General features: G+C 38.7%; 1 protein-coding gene, 1 long non-coding RNA gene and 1 pseudogene across 4 annotated transcripts; 1 reads left to right on the plus strand and 2 right to left on the minus strand.

The window, feature by feature from the left end:
• Window positions 1-1,052: 1,052 nt before the first annotated feature.
• Window positions 1,053-2,398, minus strand: LOC126590319 (uncharacterized; annotated as a pseudogene).
• A 3,318-nt stretch (window positions 2,399-5,716) lies between these two features.
• LOC126588896 (uncharacterized) lies at window positions 5,717-12,136 on the plus strand. Of its 3 annotated transcripts, none has more exons than XR_007611663.1 (3): window positions 5,717-5,836; window positions 5,920-6,062; window positions 11,627-12,136. It is a non-coding gene; the product is annotated as an uncharacterized LOC126588896 (long non-coding RNA). The 3 variants fall into 3 exon arrangements; XR_007611662.1 differs by having other exon boundaries at window positions 5,976-6,062; XR_007611664.1 differs by having other exon boundaries at window positions 5,976-6,062; window positions 11,777-12,136.
• A 2,674-nt stretch (window positions 12,137-14,810) lies between these two features.
• Window positions 14,811-16,629, minus strand: LOC126588894 (calmodulin-7). Its single transcript, XM_050254045.1, has 2 exons — window positions 16,419-16,629; window positions 14,811-15,494 (listed from the first exon to the last, which is right to left on the minus strand). The coding sequence occupies exons 1-2, from the start codon at window positions 16,492-16,494 to the stop codon at window positions 15,121-15,123; spliced, it is 450 nt and encodes a 149-aa protein (XP_050110002.1). The 5' UTR covers window positions 16,495-16,629; the 3' UTR covers window positions 14,811-15,120.
• Window positions 16,630-25,289: the final 8,660 nt, after the last annotated feature.

Consider the following 25,289-nt stretch of genomic DNA (forward strand, 5'->3'; position numbering starts at 1 on the left):
TGCCAAGAATTTACTTAACGTGATTGTGACTAGCAACCTTCACTACTTGTGAATATAAGTTCATAACGATTAGGTGAAATTCACTTATATTCTAGCATCAAATTCATGCATGTAAATTAAGTATGCATCCTTAATCGACATACAAAAATAAGTTATCTATCAAGCAGTTAAGCAAATTAAATCACAACTCAGAAATCACAACTGAAGGTAATCAATTCATATTACAAATATATTCATGGTTTCGAATTAACCTCTAGCCAAAATAAAATTAATTACACATTATTAAAACAAAAATAAAATAGGAGTTTGGAAAGATTAAACCGAAAGAAAGGATCTGCTGCTTGGACTCTGAACTGCATTTTCATGCAGACCTCCTGTCCTCCTCGCCACTGACTTCCCTTCCTCAAGCTGCCCAATGGCAGCACTCTCCTCTCGGTCCTCTTCCTGCGTCTCTGCGAGCTGCCAAGCAGCTCCTTTGCTTCTTGGTTTTCTTTCTTCTCGCACCAGCTGCCAAATGGCAGCTCTGATCTTTCTCTTATTTTCTGCCATTCTTTTTGTTCCACTATTATTCCCCCGTGTCTCATGCCTTGGATTCTCCTTTTTCTTCTTATTTTTCCACTGCCCAAAGGCAGCTTCCCTTATTTTATTCTTTCACGTTTTGCTGTCTCTTGGATCCCTTTTTTTTTTCATTTGTTCCAGCTGCAAAGGCAGCTTCTTTATGTTTCTTTTCTTTACTCACCAACTGCAAAACACTTCAATTTTAGATATATCATATAATTTCTAATGCCTACCTAATAAATTTAGCCTAACTTCCATGACCTATAATCCGTGACATAATTCTACCAATAACCCATGACAAAATGAGAACGATTAAAGCAATTTTCGATGAATTTATTATTTAAAACTCATTTGTGCCATTTTTATTTTCTTTGCATAAACAAATCCTATAAACACAAAAATAACGTAAATAGCTCAAAATATAAGGAACTAACTAAGAAAAGACGAGTGAATTTGAAGTAAAAATATATATAAATATGATCCGATCAGTTGCTGCTGGGACCTTGTCCCCATCCCAATTCCAACCACAGCAGACCACTGGAATCTTAGACTGGAAAAACGGCAGGCTCTGTTCCTTCTTCTTCTCGTCTCCGATCTCCAGAGTCTTCACCACCGGCGATGCAGTAGGGACCCCCTGCTCTCCGCATCGACGGCGTGATTAAAACTCCCCTGTTTCTATGGAGATGCCAATATCGATGTCGGCGACCTGATTCTTGCGAAGCTTGCGCTCCAAATGTGCCGCTATCCATATCCTCCCAAGAGGACCTTTCTTGGCCAATATAAACTGAGAATAAAACATTTCTCTCTGATTACATACAACGATCTTTCTATACAGGTAAAGGCAAAGCGAACCTCCAAATTTTCACGCCAACCCAGACTTAAGAACCTTCCACCATCCCCTTCGCTGGCGAATCCAAAAGCAGCATCTTTCCAATGGTATTTTAGAAGCGCTGCTGCACCAGCATCAGGAAACACAGCTTTAAGTCTCTGACCGTCGGTTTCTTCAATCAACGTATCTAAGAAAACCCTTGACAATTCCTAGAGCTCAGCTTGTGCACCTTCTTCGTCTAGAAATTGCAGCTGAGGGATCAAAAGCTCAACTATGGTTCTCATTCCTCCTGAAGACACAAAATCTGCACTTGCTTCACCTGATTGACGCACTGCACCCTCCAAGTCAGAAGGCAAGCAGCTGTCATCATCTTCCTGCTCACCATCTTCTTTCTCAAGAGCTTCTAGAGATGGTGGTGGACTGGAGGAGTTTAGTGGTGTCAGAGGGCGAAGATGCTTGAGAAACGCGGACTCGGGTATTGGGTCACGCCGTAAACCGCCTTCAGCGACGCCGCCGAAGTCAATTCGGGGCTGGGGGTCGAGTTGGGTACAGAAGACGACTAGTTGTTCCGCTTGTGTATGATCACTCCCGCGACAACGCCGATGATCACTGCCAACAAAACCACTATAGAGACTGAGAGGATGATGAGACGCTTCCGGGTCTTACATTTGAAGGCCTGCTTTTCGAGCTCGTCGACTTTAGAACAAAAAAAAAATAGATTCATAACGTCCCGCGATCTTGAAGGTGTGAGATCTAGCACATCTCGTAGTCTACTAGTGTCCTCGCTAAGATTTGCTTCATATCTGATTAGAAAATGAAAGATATGAGAAATAGAAGAACAGGCGTGAAAAACATAGGGGACTAGCTAGATAGAAAACTAATCAAACCCTTTGGGAGAGCCGGGTTGGAAGGACAGGTTCGGACTCTGGAAACTTGTGGATTCTGGTTTGCCTGAGATGGTGTTCTTAGTGTTGCAGAGAGAGCAGAGAGAACGGACGAGAGGGAAAGCATTTTGTGATTTTTCAGATTCACGGTGGAGGTGAAAAAATGAAAGAGAACCGACACAACTTTTCGTATCGATTCCCACAGACGGCGCCAAATGTTGATGCACAAAACCGGAGGTCTTGGAACAACATAAATCCGACATTGAATCTGCAATAAATGTAAATAACACAAGATGTATCGTGGTTCACCCCAAGGTTTGGGCTACGTCCACACTGATTATGTATTTATTTGAGGGAGAGAGAGCTCTGAGAGTGAGAGCTTTGAGAGGGGGTGAGAAGGCTTAGGAATTGGCCTCTCTCAATTGTGAGGGTGAGAAGTCCTTTTATAGAATAAAGGCTCCTTATTTATTACATATTTGCCCATTCTTTTATCACATAATTACATTTAAGTCCCCCAAGTATTTGTACGAGATCTAAATACGAAGGCCCTAAATATGGTATAAACAAAAACCAAGTCCAAATCACTTGCATGTATGGGGATGCAAAGCTGAAGCCCAAGTTTACAATCCAAAGTTAGCTAAATTAGATCCCAAAACAATCATTTGTTTCTTCATTGGCTATGCAGAAAGATCAAAAGGTTTTCGTTTTTATAGCCCTAATCACACTACCAAAATTGTAGAGACTGGAAAAGCCAAGTTCACTGAGCATGATGATGTTGTTGAAGGAGTGAACAAGGACTTTATTTTTTAAGAAGAAGGAAAGATTAGGACTGAACCAATTAATCCCACAATTCTTGAACCAATAGTCACCATTCCTTTACTTCGACCACTACCACAAGTTGAGCACGTTGTTGAGCCAATGAATCAAGAAAATGTACAAGATGAAGCACCATATGTTGAAGAGAATGTTGAACTTGGTGGCACGGTACAACATGAGACACAAGAAGTTAGGAGATCATAGAGAGAAAGAAGGCCAACTGCACTACCAAATTTTGTTTACATGAGTGAGATGGACTGTAATGTTTCAGAATATGAAGATTCTTTAACATACAAGGAGGTTGTCACTGGTGTAGTCTGAAAAGTGGATTGAAGCTATACAAAGTTAGTTGGAATCCATGGAAAACAATAAAGTGTGGGAGCTAGTTGAACCATTGCAAGGAGTTAAACCTATTGAATGCAAGTGGGTGTTTAAAACTAAGAAGGATTCTAAGGATAACATCGGAAGACACAAGGCAAGATTGGTAGCTAAAGGTTTCACAGAGCAAGAAGGTGTAAACTACACTGAGACTTTTTCTCCAGTCTCGACAAAATATGCATTTCGAATTATCATGGCCTTGGTAGCACACTTTGATCTATATTTGCATCAAATGGACGTTAAAACTACATTTCTCAATGGTGAATTAGATGAAGAAATATTCATGAAGCAACCTGAAGGTTTTGTGGAGGAAGGAAACGAACACTTGGTGTGTAAGTTGAAGAGGTCAATCTATGGGTTAAAGCAAGCTTCAAGGCAATGGTATTTGAAATTCAATAAGATTGTCACTTCGTACGGTTTGAAGGAAAATAAAATTGATGCATGCATATATGTTGAATTCTGTGGGAGCAAATTTATTTTTCTTGTTCTATATGTTGATGACATACTACTTGCCAGTAGTGATAAGGATTTATTGCATGACACAAAAGAGTTTTTGTCCAAGAATTTTCAAATGAAGAACCTTGGAGAGGCTTCTTATGTTTTGGGTATTGAAATTCACCAAGATAGAAGTCGTGGTTTGTTAGGTCTCTCACAAAAGGCTTATATTGAGAAGGTGTTGAAGAGGTTTAACATGTTGACAAGTAACTGTGCTGAAGTTCCAATCTCCAAGGGAGATAAATTGAGTAACAAAGATTGTCCAAGGAATGATATAGAAAGGGAGGAGATGAAGAACAAGCCTTATGCTTCAGTGCTTGGAAGTATTATGTATGCTCAAGTATATACTCGGCCCTACCTAGCATTTTCAGTTAGTGTTCTAGGTAGGTACCAATCTAATCCAGGAATGGCACACTTGAAAGCTGCAAAGAGGTTCTACGTTATTTGCAAAGAACCAAAGATCATATGCGTATTTTCAAGAAGACTAATAAGTTAGAGTTGGTAGGTTACTCAGATTTCGATTTTTTTAGATGTGCCGATGACTTAATGTCAACTTCCAGTTTTGTGTTTATGTTTGGAGGTGGTGCAATAGCTTGGAAAAGTGTCAAACAAAAAACTGTGGCTATCTCAGCAATGCATGCCGAGTTCATGGCATGTTTTGAAGCAACTATGCATGGCATTTGGTTAAGGAATTTTATATCAGGTCTGCAGGTTGTTGATAATATAGCAAGACTTATTCAGTTATATTGTGACAACAAGTGAGCTGTTTTCTTTTGCAAAAACAACAAGAGATCTTCAGGACTCAAGCATGTTGACATAAAGTTTTTGAAGGTTAGAGAGAAGGTGCAAGAAGGAGTCACCCTGGTTGATCATATCAATACCGTGGACATGATTGCAGACCCATTGAATAAAGCTATCTCTAATGTAGATTTTCTAAAACATGTCACAAGCATGGGAGTTCTATCAAGTTTCGAAGATGTCATACAATAATGGGAACTCGAGTTGTTCTTGTTTGTTAGTTATCTGTTTCAGTTTTGAAAATTTTTCTTTTGTTTGAGATTTCATGGATACGCATTAAAGAATAATATGTTTTGTTTCTACATAATTATTACATTCCAGTTAGCTAATTTTGCTATATATCAAGATTGTTCTTTTGACATAAGGGCATATTTTTAAGCATTAAGGAAGATCACTTTGTGATCGTAAAGAGGACCATATTTGTTAAGTGTGATATTCACTATTAAGCTCACTTATCATATATATATGCTTGTCCATGACTTGTTGGTACTTTATGTGAATATTGTTGCTTGTATGTGATTATAGAGGTATGTATTCGCTCTATTGGATATCATGGTCTATAGTTCTACAAGCTAACGATATATTTGACACTAAGTTTGGAAAGATATTGTTATCAAATGATCTACCAAAGTTGCATGCATAAGGAAATCGATTCTTGATCCTAAAGAAAGCTTTTGAATAGATGTCTCGCCCAAGTGGGAGAATGTAAGACTTTTATTGGGCTTACATCTATTTAGGAGTTCTATTTGATTAAGGATACAAGATAGGGAGAAATATTTGGTAATCCCGGATTACTTGGTGGTGAAGTAAACTTATAATGATTGGGAATATCTTTCCTATATTAGGTCATGGTTTCTAGTAGGTGTTAAAGATATGTATTAGTGTTTTCTTTATAGGCAAGAAACCTAATATACTCACCTATAAATATATGGCTTAGGTCCCCACTCTTATACACACATTCTAGCACAAAACTCTACCCCATATAGGAGTGCATAAGGCGTGTACTAGGAGCGGAAGATCTTTGCTTGTTGCTGTGTTCGTGGTTCATCATTGAGCTTGGATTTAATGGCTTCTCAAGGTTAGTACTTTTAGTGTGCATATTAAAGTTAACTTACAAGCATATTGTCAATGATTCTTGGAAAGGGTTTTGATTTATTTTAGTTTGTTGAGTTAAGAGGCTGGAACAACTGTGATGATGATTGAGGTTTGAAATACAGAATATAGATTTGGGGTACGAGCAGAGCATCCTTGTCAGTTGTCCCACAACCGAGGGGATGTAAAAGAATACGTAGATAGATAGAGAGGTATGTTTGGTACTGCATCTGGGAATGTCATCGAATGGGATTTTTCTGGTTTGATTTCAATTTTTGAGTGGCTTTCTTTCTGCAATATTATTATTGTTTGATAACTGATAAACGATCATCAGCGGCGGGTGGAGCACTTGAAAGCCCCACCCCGCCCCACCCCACACAGAACCTGGAAAAAGAAAGGGCCCTCAACACAACTCTCTCTCTCTCTCTCTCTCTCTCTCTCCCCCTCTCTCTCTCATGGCCAAGCTGCGCTCCCCTATCGTTAGTGCAGCTATATGAATAGGCATAACTTTATCTACTGACTTCATGCCACATTACGCAATTCATTTAATACATGTCAAAACTTACAACTCCTTCTTATTTTGACCTCATGTCAAACTGTATTTCATGATCTGTAATCACTAATCACATCATTAACACTAAAATATTTTATATATCTTTTCTTAAGCAATGCATCATATCATATCCCTGCAATAGGATGTACCATGCTAGCATGATTTTTTACTAAGTTAGTCATTGTACTTACATATGTTCCAACTAAGTTGAAAAAGGACCATAATGAAATTTTAGAGCTAGCCCAGGTTCCAACCTTTTGTTTTATTCTCATTCGAACTTCACATGGAATAACAATTTGAGTAATCTTAATTTTTTTTTTATCGTCTACATTTTTCTGGGACCAAGAGAACAAATGGATGGGTTTGTTTTCCAATTGAGAAAGGATAAGATTAGGAATGAGGATATCCGAGGTAAAGTAGGAGTAGCCGAAATTGAAGGAAAACTGAGAGAAAATCGGTTACGGTGGTTTGGACATGTGCAAAGAAGGCCTACTGACGCTCCGGTTAGAAGATGCGACTATGGGACAGAGGTTCAGGGCCGAAGGGGTAGAGGAAGACCTAGGAAAACTTTGGAAGAGACTCTAAGAAAAGACTTAGAGTACTTGGATCTAATGGAGGACATGACACAGGATCGAGCACAATGGCGTTCTAAGATTCATATAGCCGACCCAACTCAGTGACTTGGATTTTTCAAGTCTCCAATCGAGAAGTTTTCCCCACTCGGGAAATTAAGGGAACACTACCTCAACCTACATGCTCCACTCACAAAGCTTCAACATACAAGCTTCAACAAAAGAAAAATTCAAAGAACTTAGTGAAGAAGGCTTTGGTGTATTTAACACAATACGTTGAAATGAAACAAAGCTTATTTATTGATATCTCTAAGAAGTTACAAATATGTACATATACACGAGTCAAAATAAACAAACAAGAGGGAGCCTTCACAAAGGTTGCTTAGGAGAAGTCTCAGCAGTCGGCAGAGCCCCAGAAAGAGAAGGCACCGGAGGGGGATCATTCGGAGCCTCAGTACTGGACAGCACCCTAGAAGGAGGAAGCATCGGAGGTTGATCATTTGGAGCTTCATTACGCGGTACAGCCCCAGAAGACGAAGGCAATAAATGCCTTTGGAACAAACCCACAAACCTCTGATGATCATGTAAAATCTGACCATCAGATTCCTTCATCTGGTCAAGCTTCCTCTTCATGTTTGTAGCATAGTCATGTGCGAGCCTATGCAACTGTTTATTCTCATGCTTGAGCCCTCTAATCTCCTGTTTGAGACTCATCACTTCAGCCGCCAATGATTCAACTTGGCAGGTTCGAGCAAATAGGCGTTGGGCCATATTAGACACAGAACCTGCACACTGAACACTGAGAGCCAGAGAATCCTTAACAGCCAACTCATCAGACCATTTGGAAAGTAGTCTGTTATCTTTGGGAGTGAGAAGGTTCCTGGCCACCACCGCAGCGGTCATATCATTCTTCATCACGGAATCCCCAATGGTAAGAGGACCAGTAGGGGATAAGAAGGATGGGCGCCATATGTTGTCTGGAGAAGGCGTGGCTGCCTCTTCAACAAGGTTCAAGTCAAAACGACGGTCGGAGGGGCCAGACATTTTCAAAGGTGTTGAAGAGAAAATAGGTCGGACAAATCAAGATCTTAGAAATGCAAGAAATGAGCTTCTACTGGTGGAGATTCAAGTGTGCTTTGGAACTTAATACCAGCCTCTATAAAAATCTGCACTCGATGGAGCTTCAAAAATCGAAGAGGCGCCTGCTCAGAAATCGAAAAGGCATTTGCTTTCTCAAAAGCTGGGCTGCTCAGAGACCACGAGGCCGATCTCAGGAATCGAAGAGGCGTTTGCTTTCTCAAAAGCTGGGCTGCTCAAAGACCACGAAGGTCGATCGCAGAAATCGAAGAGGCGCTTGCTTTCTCAAAAGCTGGGCTACTCAGAGACCACGAGGGCTGATCTTAGAAATCGAAGAGGCACCTGCTTTTTCAGCCTTGTCAGCACCTGTCACATGCACACTCAACTTTGCGGAAATTACGGGCATTCTGTCAAAGATTTCTAGTGAAGTAGAAAGCACGTGAATGTTACTGTTCAATCATTCACTTTCCACACGCAACATCAGCTCACGGGTACCATAGATAACTTTGCCAAAAATCTCTGACAGTTTAGACACGTGAAGCTTGCAACTCCCACTACATCGCTATGACCAAGAAGGGTAAAAGAATAGCAAAGAAACAGCACTAACAAAGTTTAGACACATAAATTTTGAAGGTCTAGCTACCATATTATTACCCATAAGGGTAAAGGAACAAGACCATTGCTGGATAATTGGAAAGTCCCTGTGGGTCAACCTCTGTGCTCTGTGGCAAGGTAGACTAGCAAACAGGCCCAACCTTTACTCACATTCGAGAAAACACTCCCAACAAGATTGCTTGCTTCAAGATCGAAGAGGCACCGTCCTCCGAATCTCGAGAGCCAGACTCCCAACATGATTACTTTCTCAAAAAGCGACGAGACACCACTCTCCGAATCTCGAAAGCCAGACTCCTAGCAGGATTGCTTTCTCAAAAATCGAAGAGGCACCGTTCTCCGAATCTCGAGAGACAAATCCCCGACAGGATTGCTTGTTCGAAAACCGAAGAGGCACCGCTTTCTCAACTTTGAGAGCCCCTTAGATAAAGCTTGTCTGTAATCCTCACACCGCTTTCTCAACTTCGAGAGCCAAATCTCCTTGGATAAAGCTTGTCTGTAATCTTCACACGTAACATCAGCTTTCCAGATACCACAGACCACTTTTTCAAAGTTCTCTGACAGAGTTAAAACACGTGAAGCTGGCAGCTTCCACTACCGTGCTATGACCAAGCAGGGTAAAAGAATAGTATTACTCCTTGTTAGGGAGACTTCTATATATGTCGACCTCCATCCTCAACGGACAGGCAGACCTGCAAAAATGCTCAACCCTTCCTCATATCTGAGAGGGCACTCCCAACGAAGCCTCTCGAAATACTCAGCTTTCTTTCCCTCCGAGAATACCTCTGCAAACAAGCTACACTAAAGCAAGAATATCTCATATCATCAGGGTTAAAAGCAAGAGTATCCCATATCATGCTTTTTCCCTGTCTTTTCCTTTGGCCTTGTTCTTACCTGCAAGACAAGGAGAAAGAGAGCAATCAGTCAGCACTTGGAATCAAGCTTCCAGTCCGGAACTGACTGCCTGGAACCCCATTGCTCTCGAGTACTCATCTTCAACATCTTATGCTTCCCGAGAAGATACCACATCTGCCTGAGGAACAAATAGGGCAAGTGAGAAGGATACAAGGAAGCATGTGGAGACAAGCGCAACAGAACATGTGCCGATACATCCACTACTTTGTCAACAGCAAAAGTATCCCATATCAGCAGGGTCGAACGTACTCTAGATTTGATGGACTTGTTTTGACCCTCAAATTCTTCAGTCGGCCTTATACTCTGGTGGAAACAAGAAAACCCTCCAGCCTAGTTCAAGAATAAGCCTGTGGAAAGTTACTTCTTCAAAAGCAAAAGTATCTCATATCACCTTTTCTCCTTTTCTTCTCTTTATCCTTCATGCTACCTGCAAGATAAGGAGAAGGATAACAATCAGCCGGAACTCGAAATCAAACTTCTGATCTGGGACTGATTGCTTAGAGCTCTGATTACTTACCTTGTCTGTCACCTCTTTCAGCAGATCCCCTAGCTCGGCGACTTGGGGGACTCCTACTACATGGTTTGTATCACGCTTGACCAAGCCTGAAACTACAAGTAAGCGTCAAGTGAAATTGATACATTACCTTGTGCATCTCCACCAGTTAAAGATACCACCCCTAAAGGGGGGAAGAGTACTTCCAAAGAAGATGTCACATCTACCTATGAGACAGATAAGGCAAGTGAAGACGATACCACACTTCGGTACTTAAAAGTTTCGTGATTACGAGATCATTCTTCCACAATATTTCCTAATGTCATTTGTACTAAATCATTCACTTGTACTCACTAAAGGAGAGCTTGAACCTATATACTGTGTAAACCCTTCACAATTAATGAGAACTCCTTTACTCCGTGGACGTAGCCAATCTGGGTGAACCACGTACATCTTGTGTTTGCTTCCTGTCTCTATCCATTTACATACTTATCCACACTAATGACCGGAGCAATCTAGCGAAGATCACAAACTTAATATTTAAGATGATATTCTTTGGTGTATGTTTTTCGCAAACGATATAGTGTTGATAGATGAAACGCAGGAAGGGGTAAACACGAAGCTTAACCTTTGGAGAGAAGTGTTGGAATCTAAAAGTCTTCGCCTAAGCCGATCAAAGACAGAATATATGGAGTGCAAGTTCAGTGCAAACAGAGGCCAAAATGAGTTAGGGGTGAGGATCGGAGATCAGGAAATACCAAAGAGCGACCGTTTTCGCTACCTAGGATCTATCTTGCAAAAAAACGGAGAATTTGATGGAGATCTCACCCATAGAATACAAGCTGGATGGATGAAGTGGAAGAGTGCATCCGGCGTGTTGTGTGACCGTCGTAGGCCACTGAAGCTCAAGGGAAAATTTTATAGGACGGCAATAAGGCCGACAATGCTGTATGGCATAGAATGTTGGGCGGTGAAGCATCAACACGTAGGTGTAGTGGAGATGAGGATGCTTCGTTGGATGTGTGGGCACACGAGAAAGGATAAGATTAGGAATGAGGATATCCGAGGTAAAGTAGGAGTAGCCGAAATTGAAGGAAAGAGGAGAGAAAATCAGTTACGGTGGTTTGGACATGTGCAAAGAAGGCCTACTGATGCTCCGGTTCGAAGATGTGACCACGGGACAGAGGTTCAGGGCCGAAGGGGTAGAGGAAGACCTAGGAAAACTTTGGAAGAGACCCTAAGAAAAGACTTAGAGTACTTGGATCTAACGGAGGACATGACACAAACCGAGCGCAATGGCGTTCTAGGATTCATATAGCCGACCCCACTTAGTGGGAAAAGGCTTTGTTGTTGTTGTTGTTGTTGTGTGTTCTACTAAATGCTTATTTATGTTGTGTAGAGTTGTTGAAGAATTGAGATTTTCTACTACGATTATTTATGTTGTGTAGAGCTGTTGAAGAATTGAGATTTTCTGCTATGAAATTATGCATGTGACGATTATTTATATAAAATACAGGAAAATAGGTGGTAACGACCTTGTTGCTCTCTGACTAGGTATTGCTGTTGGATTGGTCTTGCAATTCCTTAAGACTAGCTATTCTTTGGTTAAACCTGAACCTACATGTTAAGTCCTCCTATCTCTGTCATCCAGTATACATGTTCCCTTTCTTTCTCATTTATCTTGGTAATTGACTTTTCTTGCAGTGCTAGTTGAATAATATTGACGAAGTGTCTAGTATGTTTATAAGAGCTCCATAAATGAAAAACAAAAAGCTGAGAGCGCAACGGATTTGCAAAAGGAGAATGAAGATGTTATTGCACAATTGAAGGTCTTTTGGCTGCAAGTTAGGGGTAGACAAATAGCACAGGGTAGACTTTTTTTTTGTTAGCACCTCAGTGTTTACAGGTGTTGAATTGCTATTACGTTGAGATGAGAGACCGAGTGTATCCGACTGGTACTTTTTAGTTTTGTGGATGTTCATGTTAGATTCTGAGATGTCATTTGGTGTATGTTTTCGACTTATGTGATTGAATTCTTTATTAATAAAAATGTGATTTACTGAAGTACTACCTTACATTTGTTATGAATTCTAATTTCAAATTATGAAACAAGGAATATGTGGTAATTAGTTCATCACATATTAGAAACAAATGGGTATAACTTTGACAAATGTGACGCACCATGCCTCACATATCAAATAAATAGGTGACGATTTTAGCCTCACTTACACATATGATATGTGACGGATTTATACGTCACTGAATTATGTTTTTTGTGACGCTTACTTTGTCATGTATCTCCTGAATCCGGTATTCAAATCAATTAATAGGTGACGAGTGTAACATTCATCACGTATACTTTCGGTGACGCCTTATAGGTGGCGCTCGCCATGACGCCGAAAATGCGTCACATATTATCAAATGTGATGCATTTTCTCTTGTAACAAGTATTTGTCGTCACATAAGCCATGTTTTCTTATAGTGAGGTCACTCCTCCTGAGAGAAGACATAGCACGTATTGATCTTATTGACCGTCAATGCCAATTAGCAATTATAATCAGGAACGTTTATGATATGTGTACAAAAGAGAACAGTCTCATGAATCAAACTTCTTTAGATCACATATTAAACAAATTTAGTTTAATATGTGAAATATCCGTAAAATATCATCATATGATTGGGTTTAGGACACATTTCCAACATTATTGACTTTTAAATTTCTCCAAGCTAGTTGAGGAACATATTTGTACAATTTGTGCAACATCTTTACCTTGAGCACCCCATAAAAAGTGATTTTTTTTAACTTTGTCAGGTTCTTGTTGAAATCCTTCAAGGCTACAATCTCTGTCAATGCATGAGCTCACCCTCATCGTCTCTTTAACTTCCTGCATAGAGGCTTTAACATTTGGATCCCCAATTTGCCGAAATCCTCGAATTGGTCTCTCACCCTACGAGAGAGAAACTTCCAAGAACAAAAGAAGTGGGATTGGACAAGCCAACCAGTCATGATCAGAACGCAATTCATCAAATGATCAATTAGCTCTTTGTCAAAGAAATTACACATATCAAATAATAATATAAAAAAGCACTCAATTTTTTTCATAAGCCGAAAGCATCCATCTGAATAGTAAATTCAAGAAAGATAGGATAATGCTAAATTGCTAACTCTACGACTGTGGACAATCAGAGTTTGTTCAAGCATATAAATGAGTAATGAGACGAGAAACTTTCCCTTTCGATTAATTAGAATTAGAGGAATGATTAAGAAGGATAACATGAAATTATTGAGTTTTAATTACAAGATGGAACAATCATGGAAGCGCTGCTTGAAACGACGCCGCCTCATCTTCCCATTCCCTCCGTTGGTCTTGTTGTTGTATTCCTTTGAATTCGTGCGACCTCGTCCGCTGCTGTCGGTCCTTTCACTTGTTCGACTTTTGCTTCTTCTGGAATTTAGTAGAAACACATAATTATTAATATTATTATATTATTCGGCTGCTTCAACATGTTACACCACTACAAGTATATGCTTAATGCTTTATGCTATTTGCATTTTGTATGTATGTGTGTATGCATGCATGCATGTTCTCCTTCCCCCATTCAACTTTTGGTGCCCTTCCCTTGTTAGAAAATAAGCTAATTTTCAGTTTGAAAGTGATTTTTAGAACTATGAGGAGTCATAATTAATTAATTATAACAAATATGATTTTGGGAATGAACAAATAAAATTAAAGGAAATTTACCCTATTTTCGTTTACAAGAACTTTTCGTAACAGATTAAGAGCATTTACCCGTTCACACAAAGTTTTAGGTAATCCCCCTCCTCAAGTATTTAAGCATCCAAAAAACAAACTAGAGATCTTTTCGTAACTGATTAAGAGCATTTGCCCGTTCATGCGCAGTTGTAGGTATTCCCCCCTTCTCCCATATCTCAAGCATCTAAAAGACAAACTTATGTTTGAAATTCTATTAAGGCGCATGGCTGGTTTATACTAAGAATTCGTTGGCAGGTGGAGGAAAAAGTCTTGGATTGCATTGCTAGTGTAAATTCCCTCCCACCAAGGATTCTATCTTGGCCCGGAAGACAATAACTCCACTCCCAGCGAATCATTTAAAATAAGCAAAAAAGAAATGGGTATCGGATTCTTAGCTTTCCCACGTTCACGATGAGTGACAACATTTGTGGCAACCGGTCACGCCACAACCCACCCAAAAATAAATAAAGCTATTTATAAGTTTCTTCAGACCAGAACAAGCATCCGTGATGCACCTTACCATTTCAGACTCCCACCAATGCAGTATGAAGAATTAGTTATCCCGAAAACCTATTTTTCAGAAGAACAAAGAAGAAAAACAGCAGTAACACACAACCAGTCCGCCCCGTCGATGCATGAAAAACCCATAAACCACACTGCAGATGCTAGGAGTGGCAAACCCAACGCCTTCTAAGGGCTTTGGACCAGCATCAATTGGAGGATCCTCCCGAAACTTGTGTAACTCTAGGTGAAGGGGAAAGGTATAACGAGAGGGGCATTTTACACAAAAAAGCGGCGTTCAATTAGCAGTGGCATAAAGCAACAACTTACCTTCCTTCTTAAAGTGAACTGAAAATCACCTTTTAGGAGGTTAGGCTTGGGCAAACCAAGGGAAACATGATTTTAAAACGAAAACTGCCAATTTCATTTTCATGGTTTAAGATAATAAACAACAGAACTAAAATATCTAATGCACGACAAGATCACATTAACAAGAGATACTATAACTTGCAATATTAACAATGATAATCACCAATAAGCAGAAATATCAGATTCAACCAATTGTTTTAGGTTCGTGATTCAAAAAGAAGAATGAAAATACCAACGTACCGTAACAGACACTACCAAATAGGAACTATGGAGAGACAGCAAACAAGTAGATACTAAAGGGACAGTACCACAGATAATGCATACAAGAAAATAGACAGTGTGAACCAACCAAAACCTAGCAAGACCAAATGAACATGTCCTAATGGGATACGAAAATCTCTTTATAAACTTTAGTTTTGGTCCTCACTTGGCCATCATGACTTTGACGAACTCCTCATAGTTGATCTGCCCATCACCATCCACATCAGCCTCACGAATCATCTCATCAACTTCCTCATCTGTCAGCTTCTCGCCTAGATTTGTCATAACATGACGAAGCTCAGCAGCAGAAATGAAGCCATTCTGGTCCTTATCGAACACTCGGAAGGCTTCCTTGAGCTCCTCCTCAGAATCGGTGTCCTTCATCTTCCGGGCCATCAAGTTAAGGAACTCTGGAAAATCAATGGTCCCATTCCCATCAGCATCAACCTCATTGATCATATCCTGAAGCTCGGCTTCAGTTGGGTTCTGCCCAAGTGAACGCATGACAGTCCCCAACTCTTTTGTAGTGATGCAACCTGAATCAAAATTTAACAAAACAAGTATTAGTGTGGAATACAGCAAAGAAATTGGTAATAGGGCTTTAGGCAGATAACTATGCTTCTTTTGTATGATGAGTGGGAAACTGTAGCCGGGCATACTAGCACAAAAAAAACCACTGTCCTCCCCCTAACTTTAATTCTAATACATTTTAACTGTTATGATTGTTGAGGGAATTCCGCCTAAACAGACAAAAGAAAAACACACACATGAACTAAAAAACTATCGCATTTCAATCAAACAACGCTTTCAATATTGCACACAACATGTATAAGGCAAACAATAAAAAGTAAAACATTCATCCAGATTTCCATATTCAATATCAAAATCAGTCAGGAAAAGACAAAATCATTTCACCGTTGTCCAGCCCAAAACCACCCAACCATGAGTAAAAGATTGAGAACATACAAAAAATTGTTCATATATATTGACAGACGTAAACCCTCATGAAAGTTTGCATTTCATGCTATCCATAGGCGACAGAAACATAGAATAAATCATTTTTGTATTTATACATATACAAACACACACACACACACACACACATATATACATAACATTGCTTTATGATCCCAATACAAGAAGAATTAATTTTGCAGCTCCAAAACCATAACACAGAAATTGAATCAAAAACCCACTATCAATGGAGGAAACGAATCTGAGAATCGTAATCTATCCATATATTTAAATTCCACACATTTAACCTCAAATCTAACAGATCTTATCCTCAACGATCAAAACGCACTCGGAGGATGATAAATCAATTCAATCGCTGAAAAATACTCAATCAATCACAAATTTTCACCAGAAAAAGATTAAGGTTTGATGCAATAACAGCTTTAGATCCAAATATCATAGATTAATTAGGCATAATAAGAACAAAAGGGATCTGAGTACGAGACCATCGCCGTCCTTGTCGAATAGGCTGAACGCCTCCTTGAACTCGGAGATCTGGTCGTCGGTGAGCTGATCGGCCATCGTTGAGAGTGTTTGGCTTCCGAGAAAATCACAGAGAAAGTGTCCAAAAGGAAAAGGAAAATACGTCTGTGCGTGTCTCGAATGTGGAAAAATGTGAGAGACGGGTAGGCATTATATATCAAAAGAAAGAGTGGTGGTCCATCGGCATCTGATTCTCTCTCAGCCGCGCACGTATACCTTCTATTTGATTTGAACCTAGAGATTTCAATTTAATATTAATAAAAGCATAAAAGTTATCTCTATTGATTAATAACATTCTTATTGTGAACCAAAATAGGGTCAAAAAACAAATTAATTTTTTACCATACAAAAAAAATGATGGGCAATAAAGTAATTTTACAGATCCAAATTTTACTATTTTTTATTGAAATCTCACCTATAGGTGACTATAAAATACCTCCAATATTAAAAAAAAAAAAAAAACCGAAAGGACCATATTAATAAAAGTATAAAAGTTATCTCTATTGATTAATAAAATTCTCCTTGTCAACCAAAATAGGGTGAAAAAATAAATTAATATCCAAATTTTACTGTTTTTTACCTACAGGTGATGTTAAAATACCTCCAATATTAAAAATTAAAAAAAATTAAAAAAAAAACCAAAAGGACCATTGAGACATTGGAAGATATGTTGAGATCTTCAGTATTGCAGTTTGGTGACACTTGGCATAAGCAGTTGGATTTAATGGAATTTGCATATAACAATATCTTTCATTCAAGTATTGGTATGTCACCATTTGAGGCACTATATGGTAAATCTTGTCGTACACCCTTGTGTTGGTCGGAGGTTGGTGAAAGAGTTTTGGCTGGCCGTGAGATCGTGGATGAGACTACGCAGAATATTCAGGTGATGAAGTCTAACCTGAAAATGGCCTAGGATCGACAGAAAAGTCTAGCAGACAAACATGCCACTGACCAGATGTATAATGTAGGTGATTGGGTATTTCTGAAGCTATCGCCATGGAGAGGCGTAGTGCGGTTTGGAAAGAAAGGCAAGTTCAGTCCTAGGTACATTGGACCGTATATGATCATCGAGCGATTCGGTGAGGTTGCTTACAGGCTTGAGTTGCCTCCTGAGTTGTCCAAAGTGCACAATGTTTTCTCATGTCTCTATGCTTAGTCATTACATCTCAGATCCTTCTCATGTGATACCTTCTCAACCGCTGGAAATTAATCCAGATTTAACTTATGATGAGGAGCCAATGATCATTTTGGATTGGAAAGATAAGGTTCTGAGAAATAAGACAGTGCATCTAGTGAAGGTTTTGTGGAGAAATCACTCGGTGGAGGAAGCCACCTGGGAGACAGAGGACCAGATGAGAGAAATGTATCCATGCCTGTTTTATGATTATTAGTGGGTTGTATTTATTGTTTGAATTTCAAGGACGAAATTTTCTTAAGGGAAGTAGGTTGTCACAGCCCATCCCAAAAGATATTCTCTGATGGTGTGAAATGTCTAATTTACCCTTAAACGTTTGTGGTGTTGTGTGGTTTAAGTTGTGTTGTGGACCAATTATTTTCTTTCCTAAGTACTTGGACCCAATTAGAACTTAAGGTTTTAGTTGTTTTTAGTTTAGTTGGCCAAACCTCAACCACAGACAAACACACCCTCACTATCACCCTCATGTTGACTCTCTCTCTCTCTCTCGGATTTTATCCATTTTCTGTACAACGTACGGACAACCTTCAAACCTTCACTTCCAGTCACGAATCGAGGTTGTAGTTGGCACCTTTGAACTCCTAGTAAGCTCAGGAGTTGTTATATACCATATTTAGTACCTGAAACCCTCGAAAACCTGAGAACCCAAAAACCCCGATTTGGAACACTGTTCATGCACTCGTGATTGTGAAGTTTTCAAGGAGTTTTAAGGTTATAGGAAGCCTTAAAACACCTTCACTAAGCTCAGAGAAGAAAGACGAAATGTTTTGGACATCGAGAAGTTGAGTTTGGCAAGTTTCAAGTTTGGCCGGATTATCGAGGTTTCTCCGACGAAATCCCGTGGATTTTAGGGCTTAAAATTGCTAAGGTTTTGTTCTACTAATTGTAAGCTTCATTTTGGTACAAATTTCATGAATTTTGGTTGACAAATGAAGAAGACATTGAAGTTCTAAGATTTTCCATTCTGGCGATTGCAACGGCACCGGCGCCAGACTCCGGCGAACCAAGGAAGAAGGAGAAGAATATTCCATCAAAGTTGACGAAATATTCTGATGCCGTCAGGTATAATTAACGGCATGTTCTAGTTTTTAACGGAATATTCCCTAACGGCGTTAACTATTCCGTCCCCTGTGCCAGGCACGTGCCTGCACGTGAGCCACGCGTCTAGTCGTGCCTTGGCCGGCGCATGAGGGCGCGTGGGGTCATGAAATTTTTTTCTAAAAATATGGGGATGTTCCTGAGGTTGAGTAGGTCATGGTGGTATATTCAAATACCCCATTTGAGCTTTGTGTGAGAAGTTATTTCCTAGTTTTGTATATATGCTTTAAATAACGTTTATTAAGTTATTTTGCATATAGGTGAGACCTATCCTAAAGACAAGCACCATCAATTGAGGCTTGGGGGCAGCGACCCTTCAACATATCAGTGAGTGGGCATTTGGTTTTCCGTATATACCTATGTACTTGAGATTTTTCCCAGAAAATGAATTTGAATGATTACCTATTTTATTTATGCATTAGTAGTTGCATATATTTATGATTGGTGATGCGGATGCACAGGTAAGTGCCAGGTAAGTTCATAAATTAAAGATATGAGGTTACTCCAGTTATGTGAGATATGATGTGATGTATTGAGAGCTCATAGACCTGCACCATGGTGTTAGTGCTCCCGCCCAGATTTAGGGCACAGTCCTTCACGTGATGTTCACCTCCTACACCATATGCTCACCTTGGATCCAAGTTAAATTCACAGACTTGTTATACAGACCACTATAGGTGGTTTCGACTCATAGCTGAATCGTGATTATTCGCACAGTTTTCATGTGATCGTAGCACTAGAGCATATTTATTTTACATCTAGTCTTGTCGTACAGACCACTTTAGGTGGTTCTGATTCATGTGCAGGATTTGATATGATTGAGATTGGTTATAAGCTATAGACTCAGCCGTATAGATTGAGTTAGAGAGATTTGGCTGATGCGATATTTGACATTGATATATTTTGTTTGGATTACTCATGGCATTGCATTGAGATACTTTGGCATGGTATACTTCTATGGATTTTCATCTTGAGTATGATTTCTAATACAACTTATTATTATTATTATTTTCTGGAAAATTATACAGGTTTTACGGCGATGGCTTAGAACTTTTGAGAAATGAAATGATTTCGAAAAGCTTTGTTTTTGCCCACTCACACTTTCTGTTTTGCGCCCTTCCAGGTTTTAGGTACAAGTGCTTTGGTGGCTCACGGGGATTTCAACAGTGGTTCTGATAGAACATCATAAATGTAGGATCACCCTTAGGTGTTGTATAATTAATACTGGTCCTGCTTGACTGCATGTAGGCTATTTATGCTCTAGTTGTGTATTTCACACTTAATCTCATACTGGCACCTTATCTTATCTAGAACTCTAGTTGATTTGGTTTTTGTTTATTCGTAATTCCTCATATCTCTATTGCTTCCGCACTGTGCACATGGCTACGTCACCCTCACGTGACGGCCAACATGCCCTGATTTAGGTCAGAGTGTGTCATTTTAGCTATGGATCTGGTTGAGGTATATTTTTGTTTTTTCGAAAAATTTTGTATAATTTTCATTTCATTTCATGCTATTGTTCTCAAGGCCCATTACATGCATCCTATCCTCAATGTTGTACATATTCAATTTTATTATCAATGAATATCATACTTATGCTCAAAAAATGATTTAAATTGGTTTTTGACATGACACATTCCCTCTGGTTGTGATTTGTTGTAGTTCAAAGAAAAAGCGACATACACTTAATAATAATTTGATGCATTAATAATATAGTGGGCTGAGTATGTTGATAACTTCATCCTAATAGATGAAATACTAGACTAGCTAATTTGTGAAATTTTATATCAAGTGAACTTATAGTTTTATTTTAAGGAAAACTAACGAAAAATCCTCAAAAATTTTAGTTTTAATTAAAAATGACAAATAAAAGTGTAAGTAAATATTACCAGAAAAGGTAAAAATGTCATTGTTCATTAAAAATGAACAGTACCGGGAGTGTTTCGTTAAAACTCTCTTAATTTTAGTAGGAAAGCTCTACACATTAAATTGTCTTTTGTAATACTTTTTTTTTTTGGTTGAAACATGGATTCAGAGAAGAAACCAAGGCATAAGGCCAAACAACAAGAGAAAGCCAATGGGCTAACCAAGAAACCAGAAGATAGAGATATGTAGGACACATGAAGACGCCTCCAATAAGGACACAAGCATCAACCCATTTACCCACAAAAAAAGAACCCCCAACCCTTACATTGGAGTACACAAAAGACTGTCCTTGTTTAAGATACCTACAAGAGTATATGGTGGTCTCACAACCCAACCGAAGCCACACATCTTCGGTGATATGTTTCTTGTGACAAAATCAACCGCCATATTTGATGATCGTGGGATACACGACCAGGAGCATGTTTGGAAACTCCTCCTAACCTACCAAACACAGCTAAGGATTTGGAAGAGGTCCCAAGCACAGCTCAGAGAGGGTGAATTGAGGGAATGAATAATGTCTTCTGCATCCGACTCAATCACCACCTCCTGCAGTTGTAAATTTTTCGCAAGCAAGCAGCTTGCCAGAATAGCGAAAGCCTTTGTCATAGCGGCATTGGACGCAGGTATCCTCACGCTTCATACCGCCCTACAAGAAGCAGGTATCCTCACTGAGGAACTATCTTTGACAACAACCCCAATGGAACCACAAAAAGGTATCCCTCTTCCAACAGGCGTCGACATTGACCTTCACCTAGTTAGTGAAGGGAAAATTATGAGATTCTAGAATGGGATTTCATAATGACTATCATGCATATACAAATCAAAATTTAATATACGAAAGCAGCGGAAGCATTTATAACATATTATCAAAGCTATAGTCATGCAAATCCCCTTCAAGGTTCATAGGTTTATATATAATGCATCAAAACAATTTTTAGAAACAAGAACAAAGTGAAGGTTAGTCTTATACCTCTTGATCTAGACTTAAGACCAAGGATGGACCACCTCCAAGGCCTTTGCTCCTTGAAATCCTTGAGCCTAGCTTCCCTCCTTGCCTCCTCCACTTTGTTACAATGAGTGCTCCTAGGTTCTCTTCAAGTTCCCAAAGTAGGAAACCTCTAAAGATCCTCACCCACTAGTGTAGTGAGAAGGATGAAGGAATAACCAAAAAGGTGTAAGAGATGTTAGTAAAAACTCCCCTTTGGTGGCCGGCTTTTGTGGTTCAAGAGAGCTATTTTCTTTTGCCTCTTTTGTTGTTCAAAACTAACAAAAACCCTAATGAACAATATCTTATAAAGTTGCTTATATAGACAAAAAGAAAACCTAGTCAACACTTGACTAAATATCTCTCCAAAACCCACATAATATGGCCGGCCCTCTTGTGTTGTTTTTGGGCTTTGGGCTTTTATTATTTCAAGTCATCCAATGCTTGAATAAAAGCCCAATGGGTTTAGGCCCAATGGGCCTAATTAAACCCGAACGTTTCTTTAAGCCCAAAACGATCTTTATCGCTTTTATGATTTCTTTAGACTTTTCTAAATTAATCATAACACATAATTAATCCAATTAATTGTTTCCATCATCCATTAATTACTCACTACAATAGTGTATTGGTGAACAACCTTTTAGGTTCTAATTAGCAAGGCAGTGAGGTGATTGGCATTAATCCAATTGCTTATATTTAATTCAATCACTTAGTGAATTAAAACCTCATTTTAATTCACCTTTCTTCTTTGACGACTACATCTAATCATCTAGAAGAACTCACAACCTATGAGTGACATCTAACCATATGTCATAGCTACCCAAGCTAATGTAGAAGTTTATTCGGAGAACCTAGTCAGTTGGAATTACAATGTAATTCAATCCTTCTCTAATACAATACTCTCAATCACATCATTAGGGTATGGATATATCATGTCAAACCCCTAATGTGATTATTCCTTCTTATATGATCCAATTGAGTCGTTTAGGAACGCTTTCCTTTATTACGCTCGATACTTCGGCCGAAGATTCCCGAATCATATCTTAGAGTATTCTTCCTCTCTTATCGAGGATTAGAGATTCCTTGTTGCGCATACACTTGCCTTCATGACTAAGTGGCTTAACCCCAATTATGCCGTGGACACCCTCGAATGGGGAGACTTTGACATAATCAAAGATTAAGTACTTAACCACAAGACAACGACGATGCCTCAGGTCTAAGGATTACTTACATCTTTCCAACCATTAGAGTTACTTGCTTGACATGTGAGTAGACCTCCATGCAAGTACTCCCGTTCGATTGTGTTCAGTGAACTCATTCCCTTAATGAGCACCTACATACTTGTCTTAGTGTCATAACACGAATGGGATGAGACTTTCCATCCTTCCAATTGAAGCAGACATAGTATGTACCGGTCTACGCATTGTCAGTATCCCTCCGACAATCCAATGACCAGGAACCTTTTTGGACATCTGTTTATGTGAAGAAGGTCTCTGTAGTCTAACATCATTAGATTACTTCTTCAATCGATCCATTGTCCATGGATTCACTATTCAGGACATATTTCGTTTATTGAGATAGTCCTAATTAGTATCTTTGCCATTTGATGTATAAGAATCATCCATACATCGATTCATTTGTCCTGAAAGATTTCTTCCAAAGATTGACTTTCAGGGCATATTTCCAACAATCTCCCACTTGCACTAAAGTCAATCACTAGTGTATCTCATACATCTTGTCGAGAGAGTTTATGCTCGTAGGTTAACTTGGTTATGTATTAATCTCTTTTATTAAAAGAGATTTACTTATCAAATGTTTCCAAGACATTTGATGATGTCTCTTTAATGTGTTCGAATACTTTGATGAGACCTTGATTCCATGGCTTGAGCTATCGCCCCATTACGTCGTAGTACTCTACTAACGACCTTATGGTTTGGATTCAATCATGGGTTCTAAAAGAACCCCTTTCATTCAAAACACCTTTTTGAAGCAGTTTCTAAAACTATATATCGACATATATTTCGTTTGTATACTTTATACAAACTTTGCTCCAAGCTTGAGACCATTGTAGTACAATACTAACAATTCATTCATATGATTAGTACTTCATCCATCATGAAGTTCCATTTGTTAAAATGGCTTATTTTCACTTTGGTTAACAACCTAAGTGAATGCACGCTTCCAGAGTCCCACTCTGATGTTTCTTTCTTAAAGGCAATAATACTCTATCAGTTGCTTTGGTTCTGATCCTGGGATATAGTAATATCTTAAAGTGACAAACTCAGTGGTTTCTTCACCTTTGGATATCTACTTCACAAGTCAACACATGTGTCCCTTTTGTGATTTTATGACACATTCATTATAAGGGCTGTGAAAGTGATTTCTTATCACATAGGAAAATGCTTTCTTAAATCTTCAACATTTGAGATTTAATTCCCATATAACATTATTGAGATAGCCTTGCTATATCAGTAAGTCCAATTTCAAGTCTATACTTCAAAATTGACCGTGTCATGTTTTGTCATTTTCGAGTAACATCTATGTTTCATCAAGTCTATCAAATAGACTTTATTCACATCTTGTTGCTCAAATTATGACATCACTCCCACTGGCCTTGTTGTAACTTAGCATTCATTCAAAATTAACACTTACATTTTCTTGATTTGAATGCGTGTTGCTCCCACTAACTTGTCTTGGATCCATTAGCTTATTGATGATGTTCTCAACAATTTTGAGACCATCAACAACCCTAGTTAACACAAGTTATTTAAATGAATCACATACAAAAGAATTCCTTCTAAAGTAATTCCTTTTGAATATGTGACTTGTTTTATCAAGTCTATTTATTTAATTATACGATGTCATACACCATACTAAAAGTTTTAGTCATACTAAGACCTTTAATGTAGTCATATAAGAATTATCTAATTCCTTAGTGGAAGTATGGCTCCTACTAAGGATATAGATTCTCAACCATTCCTTCTAGGTGGTTGATATAATTCTCTATCAAAACTACATAGAGCAATATTGTTACATGAGATGTTGAATTTGGATTGTCTAGTTGTTAAACCATATGTTGTGACTCATTTTGAAACTTATTCCCTTTTGTTTCATCAACTTGTCCATATGCTTTGTTATTAGCATGTTCTCATAAAAGAGAATGATGGACAACTCCCAACATATAACCATTTTATGCTAGGTTGACGAAACCAACATTCAAAGACTATTCTTTAAATGTTACACAACATAGATTTTTAACGTTTGAAGAGCTTGAGTCCTTTTAACAATTAAAATTACAAACTCTTAATAATAGTCAAGTACTATTATTCTTTAGATAACTATAAACCAATCACATTCAAGTTTATATCCATTTTCACACCTCCCACTATTTCTCATGACTTTAATGAGAAATCATTTCATACATTCAAAATGTATAAAAGTGGATTATATTGGTAGAAGACATTGTGTAGTAGCTTTGAAACATTTCAAGCTTATTTGTTTCAATCTTCACTAAGTTTAATGTCTTGTTATTTAAGTGACTAAAGTCTTTAAACCTTTTATAGATTTAGACACTTCTTTCTTGGTTTAATCACTAACACAATTTACTTTTTAAAACAATTTTAAGAA

Source organism: Malus sylvestris, chromosome 11 (assembly GCF_916048215.2).
Source record: "Malus sylvestris chromosome 11, drMalSylv7.2, whole genome shotgun sequence".
Taxonomy (NCBI): domain Eukaryota; kingdom Viridiplantae; phylum Streptophyta; class Magnoliopsida; order Rosales; family Rosaceae; genus Malus; species Malus sylvestris.